The following is a 10,131-nucleotide window of genomic DNA, read 5'->3' on the forward strand; positions in this document are numbered from 1 at the left end:
CACTCACCATTTTTAAAGTCATTTTACAAAAGGGTTTATGTTAATGAGGTGAAACCTTTACAGCTCATACCTCACAGATCCAATATACACTAGTCTCTGTGTCAAGAAATGACGTCTGGTGTACATACCATTTTAACATCAGGCCAGAGGGGCATTAACACTGCTCATCCAGACAGCCAACCTCCTGCTTATGATTTGGAACTCTGGTCAAATATACTGTATGTGCCCAATTTGTAACCTATGCTTAGATAACACAACTAGGTTCTTATCATTTCTAGCTAGCTTACCCTGTGACCTTATGTTGCACAGCATTAACTTTTCCTTTAAACATTACCAGTCCAAAACAGCTGAGTGGACTTCGGCTAAATTTGATCTGAAGCATTTTTAGACTAAGGGGACTCAGTTAAGAAGTCTCCCCTTCACCTATTGACCTCCCCTCTGTTGGTCTATGTTACAGAGCCCTCCCTCTACGTGACCTTTGGCAGATCCTGGTATATGTGGCCACCAAACAGACTGGCTGTCAGCGACTAAAAGCTATCCAGCTCCTGCTGAAGATTGTCGGGACTCAACACAGGTTAGTTAGTATGAAGATGACCACTGCTTATCACATATTAATTTTGTGAGACTTTGTAGTCACAAATATTGTACATTTTGAAAATAGATTTTTTTTCAATTCCAAAAGTAAATCTTCTGTCTGTTTTGTTTCTCTCTGAGTAAATCAAAAGATATGTCTTTCCTGGTACAGAAAAGTTACATCAAAAAACATTCTTGTTCCTGGCAGTATTAATTCTTTTCTGTAGAACTGCAAGCAGCTCCAAGTTGACCCTTGACCTCAGCCTGCTAAAAGCTCTATGGCATTTGTACAATCAAATGACCAAACAGGAAGTGGATAGTAACATAGTGCTGCCCCCTGTTGTCAGGGCCCTCACAGAACTCTTCCTCCAAGTGGAGTCCCTAGCCATGGTGAGTCAAAGATTATTCTCCAATATTTCATTTATATATCCAAACATTTGAGTTTCAACATATTGATGACTTGAAATATCCTGACAGAAAATTTCCGCTTTATAATTTAAAGTTTTGAACTACGAGAAAGAACTGTATAGGACAATTTTCTGCTGCAGGAATGGGACATGGTGACAGAGTACTTGCTTGCCATACAGGATATTGACGAGATCCGGAAGGTGATACGACAGGTAATAATGATGGTGGACATATGGGGGGGGGGGGGCATTCAAACATCTACACAATCTCAACCATGTGTCAAGTCAATGTTTATATAATATTAAAAAACTTTGAAATGATTGTATGGTAAATCAGAATTTACGATTTTTTTCTGGTAGAGTATTCAACAAAAAATGGCAAAAAAACTCAATTGACTTGCAGTGAAAAACAAAAATGTCTAGAGTGATGATATTTGACCAGTAGCTATCAGACATGGAGTGCTACAAGTTTGCAAAAAGTAAAGATGTTGACCAATATTCAAGGTCACGTGAGTCAAAGTTGATACATGTACAAATCAAATGACTTTTTCTGTAGAACCAATAGGTAACAAGTAATGATGGTTGGACAAAGCTAGCTATTCATATAGTCAAGGTTAAAGTGGTCAAGTTACATATCCTGAATCCCTGAAGGGTCTAGAGTCACACTTTGCCTGAAGATTACTGGTACTGAGTGCCTCAAAGCCTATGAAAAGAAATATATTTAAAATCATAGGAATCAAATTTAATAAAATGCTCAAATGACTTCCACTGAATACGCAAAAGGCCTAGGATAGTGATATTTGACTAATAGCTTGTTGTCATGGAGTGCTTCAAAGTTAAAATGAAAAAACACATGAAAATCAGGTGAAAATAGTGACTGTAATTTCCCTTTACATGTATTCAGTATATCTTCTACAGCATCAGTGTCCTTTACATTCAGTATATCTTCTACAACATCAGTGTCCTTTACATTCAGTATATCTTCTACAACATCAGTGTCCTTTACATTCAGTATATCTTCTACAACATCAGTGTCCCTTACATTCAGTATATCTTCTACAGCATCAGTGTCCCTTACATTCAGTATATCTTCTACAGCATCAGTGTCCCTTACATTCAGTATATCTTCTACAGCATCAGTGTCCCTTACATTCAGTATATCTTCTACAGCATCAGTGTCCCTTACATTCAGTATATCTTCTACAACATCAGTGTCCCTTACATTCAGTATATCTTCTACAGCATCAGTGTCCCTTACATTCAGTATATCTTCTACAACATCAGTGTCCCTTACATTCAGTATATCTTCTACAGCATCTGTGTCCCTTACATTCAGTATATCTTCTACAGCATCAGTGTCCCTTACATTCAGTATATCTTCTACAGCATCAGTGTCCCTTACATTCAGTATATCTTCTACAGCATCAGTGTCCCTTACATTCAGTATATCTTCTACAGCATCAGTGTCCCTTACATTCAGTATATCTTCTACAGCATCAGTGTCCCTTACATTCAGTATATCTTCTACAGCATCAGTGTCCCTTACATTCAGTATATCTTCTACAGCATCAGTGTCCCTTACATTCAGTATATCTTCTACAGCATCAGTGTCCCTTACATTCAGTATATCTTCTACAGCATCAGTGTCCCTTACATTCAGTATATCTTCTACAGCATCAGTGTCCCTTACATTCAGTATATCTTCTACAACATCAGTGTCCCTTACATTCAGTATATCTTCTACAGCATCAGTGTCCCTTACATTCAGTATATCTTCTACAACATCAGTGTCCCTTACATTCAGTATATCTTCTACAGCATCAGTGTCCCTTACATTCAGTATATCTTCTACAACATCAGTGTCCCTTACATTCAGTATATCTTCTACAGCATCAGTGTCCCTTACATTCAGTATATCTTCTACAACATCAGTGTCCCTTACATTCAGTATATCTTCTACAGCATCAGTGTCCCTTACATTCAGTATATCTTCTACAGCATCAGTGTCCCTTACATTCAGTATATCTTCTACAACATCAGTGTCCCTTACATTCAGTATATCTTCTACAGCATCAGTGTCCCTTACATTCAGTATATCTTCTACAGCATCAGTGTCCCTTACATTCAGTATATCTTCTACAACATCAGTGTCCCTTACATTCAGTATATCTTCTACAGCATCAGTGTCCCTTACATTCAGTATATCTTCTACAACATCAGTGTCCCTTACATTCAGTATATCTTCTACAGCATCAGTGTCCCTTACATTCAGTATATCTTCTACAGCATCAGTGTCCCTTACATTCAGTATATCTTCTACAGCATCAGTGTCCCTTACATTCAGTATATCTTCTACAATATCAGTGTCCCTTACATTCAGTATATCTTCTACAGCATCAATGTCCTTTACATTCAGTTCAGTTGTGTGACTGCACAACGCACCAAAAATAGCGTGCGCACACCGTGCATACATCGTTCACACACCGTCCGCACATCGTCCACACATGGTGCGCACAACTGTGCGATTTAACAATCGTTCGCCCCGTTGTGCGCTTCTCTCCGCACAACTGTGCGATTGGGTACAATTTGTAGATCAATATTACGGAATGAAAAAAATACGGAAAGCTCGTATGCAATAATGAAAACTGTATGTATTATTGTAATATCTCATCACAGTAATGAAGATTATGTACAGTTGTACAATGCGTGTAACACAGCATTACAGTGACCGTTAGACTGTCAAGAATGGGTTTCGCGCCAAGGTAACAGAATATGTAATTAACAATTTGATGAGTTACCGGGGTTTGACCTGGCCTGTACCTGACACATAGAGCTGATATGCGATACCGTATGACCGTAATGAAAACACAGCTGGACGTTTAGTATTTGTTATTTGCATTCGGTTTGCCTATAGCTCCCCTTCACCTGTGTTTTCACACCCCTGGACCTACCCGACGAAATACGTAAGCGCCCCGGGCGGGGGAAAACTACCGTCCAGGTACATGTAGACGGCTAGTGGTTATGTTTACCTGTATACGGGACTGTGTTGTGATTTCACATGTGTCGATTAAGGTCGTTTAAAAAATACCAAAAACACAATTTCTAAATTTAAGAAAATATAGATAGAAAGTTAAGTATATAGGTGTAGGTAGAATATAGCAACATACGTAAAAATCAAGGTTTATATGTTTAAACACGAAACCGTATATATTGTTAAGGCATTCCTCAATTTACACCAACGACGATTGTTATCGCACAACGTTCGTCCATCGTGCACACAAATGTGCGCAAGATTTGATCGCCCACAGTTTTATCGTTCGCACATCGTGCACACATCATTCACAAACCGTACACACATCGTGCGCACACCGCACATCGTGTAACGTTGTGCGATCCCACAACTGTATATCTTCAACAATATCAGTGTCCCTTACATTCAGTATATCTTCTACAACATCAGTGTCCCTTACATTCAGTATATCTTCTACAGCATCAGTGTCCCTTACATTCAGTATATCTTCTACAGTATCAGTGTCCCTAACATTCAGTATATCAATGTCCTAACATTCAGCCCAGGTTTAAGATATCAACTTGCAGATATCACCTTGTATTTCCCTCGCACTCTTCACAGCATCTGACTAGCGTTTGGTGTTTGCTAGGTAGATTTATCACTTCTTCAGAAATGTTTGTTCACCTTTCAACAACCTCGGCTTCATCACTTTTGCTTTCTCATTTGGCCACCCATCCTGATATCCTCTTTTCAAATGTCTACATGATACACAGGCATCTCTCCTCTATGTCTACAAGATACACAGGCATCTCTCCTCTATGTCTACATGATACACAGGCATCTCTCCGCTATGTCTACATGATACACAGGCATATATTCTCTTTGTCTACATGATACACAGGCATCTCTCCTCTATGACTACATGATACACAGGCATCTCTACTCTTTGTCTACATGATACACAGGTATCTCTCCTCTATGTCTACATGATACACACGCATCTCTCCTCTATGTCTACATGATGCACAGGCATCTCTCCTCTATGTCCACATGATACACAGGCATCTCTTCTCTATGTCTACATGATACACAGGCCTCTCTCCTCTATGTCTACATGATACACAGGCATCTCTTCTCTTTGTCTGCATGATGCACAGGCATCTCTCCTCTATGTCTACATGATACACAGGCATCTCTCCTCTATCTCCTGTGTAGTTTGATGTTCTCCATGTTTTCCTTACAGAGCAGATAAACCACATCAGACTCTACTTATTGAATCAGTTTGTACTCCTCCTCAAATTTTTTTGGGAACACCACTTTTCCGTTAAACAACTTTCAAAAGAAATATGAAAGTTTATAAATAGCATTTTAACAATTGTTTCGCACTATATAAAACAAGAGGTTCATAATCAAATTTTCCATCTGTCTTCAGGCAACCAAACTGTCTGTAGAGACATATAGGACAACCAGTATGTATCCTTTTATAACAAGGTCACTGTGATATACATATGCTTTCCTCACCTCTGATCTTTTTTAATGTTTTTAGGGGATAATGAATGTAGCTGCTGTGAGTTGTATGATTCGGTACAATAACTTGGCCGTGGAACTGGTGACAGTGATGAAGAAGAAGAAGACGACGACAACAACAGCAGTGACCCCATCAAATGTAGCAACAACCAACACATCGATGGTCAACAGAGTAAAGGGAGACAACCAGGATGTGGATTTATAGTCGTCAACCAACCTACGCAATAATTGTCTGCAGGGAGATGATGTTGAACATTGTAGCTTACTTACAAAACAATGCCTCCAAAATCCGCGGAGACTGTGATCTGCTGTGGTAATGTGTTCTGTGATACGTGATATTGTGATTATAGTTTACAGTCATATGACCTTATAGGTCATTTGTTGTGATATATTTGTACATACATCTAATACATGTACGTCACTAAGAATTGTATTTTATGTAACATGGCACACAATATTATTTAAAAGAATTGTTTAGACCATGGTGACAGAAACAATGTGTGTGACTCCGTTTACAGGTTTTATCTTGAATTTATAAGGTTCAGTTCATATGTGACAGACAATGAAAGATTCATCAGATACTAGGCTATCCAATCTGTTCAATAAGATATGGCATGTAGCTAATACCAATGGTATATATAATACCACTGGTATAGCTAATACCTATGGTATATATAATTTCACTGGTATAGCTAATACCAATGGTGTAAATAACACAATGGTGTAAATAATACCACTAGACTAGTGTAAATCATACCACTGGTATAACTAATACCAATTGTGTAAATAATACCACTGGTATAACTAATACCACTAGACTAGTGTAAATAATACCACTGGTGTAACTAATACAACTAGACTAGTGTAAATAATACCACTGGTGTAACTAATACCACTAGACTAGTGTAAATAATACCACTGGTATAAATAATACCACTAGACTAGGGTAAACAATACCACAGCTTACTTGTACCATCCTATTGTTCTGAAGGCTGCAGCTTTGTGGTCGAATAGGTCCATGTAGAATTTGAAACATAATCTAAAAGCATATTAATGTTTTTAGGTTACCTGACCATAGGTCATGGTAACCTAACCATAGGTCATGGTAACCTATTGTGATAGCCTTTTGTCCGTCGTCGTGCGTCGTGCGTTAACTTTTCCTTGTGAAAACGATAACTTGAGTAAATGTTAACGGAGTTTGATGAAACTTTGTATGCAGCCATATATCAAAAAGATCTCGGACAAGTTTGAAAATGGGAATTATTCAACAGTAACTTACAGAGTTATTGCCCTTTGTAATAATATTATTATTGGACCTTGTGAACACAATAACCTGAGCAAATGTTTACCCAGTTTGATTAAACTTTGTATGCAGCCATATATCAATAAGATCTCGGACGAGTTCGAAAATAGGAATTATTTGACAGTAACTTACAGAGTTATTGCCCTTTGTAATAATATTATTATTGGACCTTGTAAACATGATAACTTTAGTAATTATCCACCAAGTTTGATGAAACTTTGTATACGGCCTTATATCAATAAGATCTCGGATGAGTTGGAAAATGGGAATTATTCGACAGTTACTTACAGAGTTATTGCCCTTCGTAATAATATTATTACACTATTTTGTATTGGACCTTGTGTTCACGATAACTTGAGTAAATATCAACCAAGTTTGATGAAAATCTGTATGTAGCCTTATATAATTTAGATCTCGGATGAGTTCGAAACTGGGAATTATTTGACAGTAACTTACCGAGTTATTGCTCTTTGTAATAATATTATTATTGGACCTTGTAAACACGATAACTTGAATAAATGTTGACGGAGTTCAATGAAACTTTGTCAAATAATTATTTGACAGTAACTTGCAGAGTTATTGCCCTTTGTCATTATATCAATATTTGTCCCTGTGATGTTGATTGACATTACACAAGAATAAATGTAAATTCATGTGGTACACCTTTTTTTTCATTTATGACGCATTTTTGCTATTAACAAGGTGCTATTAAAATTTTGTGCCTTATTTAATAAATCTTTTAACCAAGAACAGAAGACATACTGTTACCAAGTTTGTTCAAAACAGACCCCTTCGGTCAAAATTGGAGTCACACCCATTTATTTCAGTTATCGTGTTCACAGGGTCCAACAATAATAGAATTACCAAGGGGAATAACTATGTAAGTTATGGTCAAATTGATCCGGTATTCAAACTCATCCAAGATCTCATTGATACAAAGCTGCATACAAAGTTTCATCAAAATCGGTTCATATTTATGGAAGTTATTTCACAAGGAAAAATTAATGGACGGTGCAGCAAGGTCACTCGGACCGTCGAAAAAGTATGAATTGGCCCCTGGATGACAGTCCTAATTTGAATCGGATGTCAGGTGACCATTAAGGCCCATGGGCCTCTTGTTTACTGTAACTTCGTGTTAGCAAAGGAAGGAGGCTGGTTTTGTGTCTTACAGCAGAAACAAGCAGTTATGAACAGGAGTACAAAAGAATCATGATCAAACTATTCATTGAATGACTAACCTTCTACAGATATGGTTGAAAACCTGCTCAGAAAGATACAATTCTTATCTCAAGAACTCTGAAATCATATTACAGTTTGTCACAATAGATTTGCAGTTTTGTTGATCTTTCATTTGAACTTGAATTGTGTGAGATCTGTGCTGTTTCAAGCTACATTACAGTTGTAAACTGATATTTCTGCAGATTTTTTTAGTATTTATAAAGTATCTATTTTCCAAATAGTGTTACAATATCTAAGGTGTTAAGCTAGAGCTAATGACTCATAACACTGAGTAAAAAGCGCTGTGTTGTGTTGCTAGCTAACCAGAGTAGCACTCACCACACTATGCCACTCAAAGAACATTGTATTGATATGACGGGGGAACTGATGCGGTGTCATCTGTTGTGGTAGTGTGAATCATTTGATATTCCCTCATACACTGTATATTGAGTTTTGCCTATTATATATAGATATGTAACATAAATGTAAAAGCATTGTATATTGAATGCACACATTGTTAGTTATACGAAAACATTGTGTTTCATAAAAAATCTATACACATTGTGTATTATTTACATTTGTATAAAACATGCTGTAACTTCATCCTTGTACATAAATATGTATTTATATGTGTGTACAATAAACTGAACTTGATATATGATTGACTTATGTTGTACACACCAATATCTACAACAGAGTTACCTTAGGCAGCGTGGTCATAGCATTCCTAACAACTTGACCTGTTCAAAGTCTCTTCACTCAGATCACCCAGTGTAGGACACACCATCAGCTAATATTTGTTAAACGTTAGGCATTGAACTATTTATGGAAGCAAATGACCTCCGTCAAGGACAAAAAATAGTGATCATTGTCTCAGAAACACTTTGTTTTACATGGTACTTGGTGTTTGTACATAGCTTACTACTCAATTCATTCAAATAAGCAAACAAAATGAAAATAATGCCAATTTTCATTGTGAAATCATTTTTTAATGGAAAAAATATAATTGTGCAAGGTCATTACACAAGAATTACAGAATAAATTTTAAGATGTATTGTACTTAATGTAGGTGTGTTAAGGTATGTTTCAGAATCTCATAACTGGTACTGAATTGTCTGCCCTTACTGCAGGCTGACAAGGTTCCATTATACAATAAAGGTAAACAAAGGATAGATACTAACAGAGTAAATACTTATATATTTATCAACCAAATGTACTGTAAATTCTTAAACTAACAGTGAGACAGATTATCAAGAAGTTTACGTAGAAATTATATTCATTGTGCACAAATTATTTTTGTGTGTGATGTTTGTGTGTAAAAAGGAACTATTTGCAAAGTTATATTCTCATTTCATTTCAGGATATTTTATTGTACAGATCTTGAGTACAATCAGAATCAGACAACAGACACAGCCTATACAAGCTCTCTAATATTCTTTGCTTTAGTATAGATATTTTTCAAAGCCAGACCCTTTGTTTTCATACAGGTAATTGTCAAAGAATGTTTTGACAAGCTCTCTTCATTTACGATATTAAATCTAATTAATCATGTATATAGAAAACATTCTCCATTATGAATTATGTCTGATCAGTGTCTACGTGATTAAGTCCACGTATCCAGAAGGTGTTGATCCATGCTTGATGATATCTGTTGATGGATTGATGGACCTAGCGACTGGACATGTTGGGGTGGGTCGGTGGTTTTATTGAGCAGACTCCAGCCAGCTGACACACCTGGGTTGGACTGAGAAGTTTTTCAATAATTCTGTTGAACACCTGGTCACCTTGTGTCTGTATATAGGTCTGACACTGAAAATATAATAAACACCTGGTAACTTTGTGTCTGAATATAGGTCTGACACTGAAAATACAATAAAAAAAAACCTTGTCACCTTGTGTCTGTATATAGACATAACACTGGAAATACAATAAAACACCTGGTCACCTTGTGTGTGTATATACCCATTACACTGGAAATACAATAAAACACCTGGTCACCTTGTGTCTGTATATAGACATAACACTGGTAATACAATAAAACACCTGGTCACCTAGCTTGTGTCTGTATATAGACATAACACTGGAAATACAAT

The 10,131-nt window shown here is 36.8% G+C and overlaps 2 protein-coding genes across 5 annotated transcripts in view; one reads left to right on the top strand and one right to left on the bottom strand.

Moving 5' to 3' along the window:
• LOC110441715 (zinc finger ZZ-type and EF-hand domain-containing protein 1-like) overlaps positions 1-6,650 on the top strand; it is a 92,091-nt gene extending 85,441 nt beyond the window's left edge. For both annotated transcript variants that reach the window (XM_021484935.1, XM_021484936.1), the window contains exons 71-74: positions 458-574; positions 801-963; positions 1,122-1,193; positions 5,537-6,650. In XM_021484935.1, coding sequence (XP_021340610.1) covers positions 458-574; positions 801-963; positions 1,122-1,193; positions 5,537-5,722 — 538 coding nt within the window. In that variant the 3' untranslated portion in view covers positions 5,723-6,650. The remainder of the gene's footprint in view (positions 1-457; positions 575-800; positions 964-1,121; positions 1,194-5,536) is intronic.
• A 2,368-nt stretch (positions 6,651-9,018) lies between these two features.
• Positions 9,019-10,131, bottom strand: part of LOC110441718 — a 42,962-nt gene continuing 41,849 nt past the window's right edge. For all 3 annotated transcript variants that reach the window (XM_021484941.1, XM_021484940.1, XM_021484939.1), the window contains one exon: positions 9,019-9,847. In XM_021484941.1, the coding sequence (XP_021340616.1) occupies positions 9,707-9,847 (141 nt within the window). In that variant the 3' untranslated portion in view covers positions 9,019-9,706. The remainder of the gene's footprint in view (positions 9,848-10,131) is intronic.

This window comes from Mizuhopecten yessoensis, unplaced genomic scaffold, assembly GCF_002113885.1.
Source record: "Mizuhopecten yessoensis strain PY_sf001 unplaced genomic scaffold, ASM211388v2 scaffold716105, whole genome shotgun sequence".
NCBI classification, from domain to species: domain Eukaryota; kingdom Metazoa; phylum Mollusca; class Bivalvia; order Pectinida; family Pectinidae; genus Mizuhopecten; species Mizuhopecten yessoensis.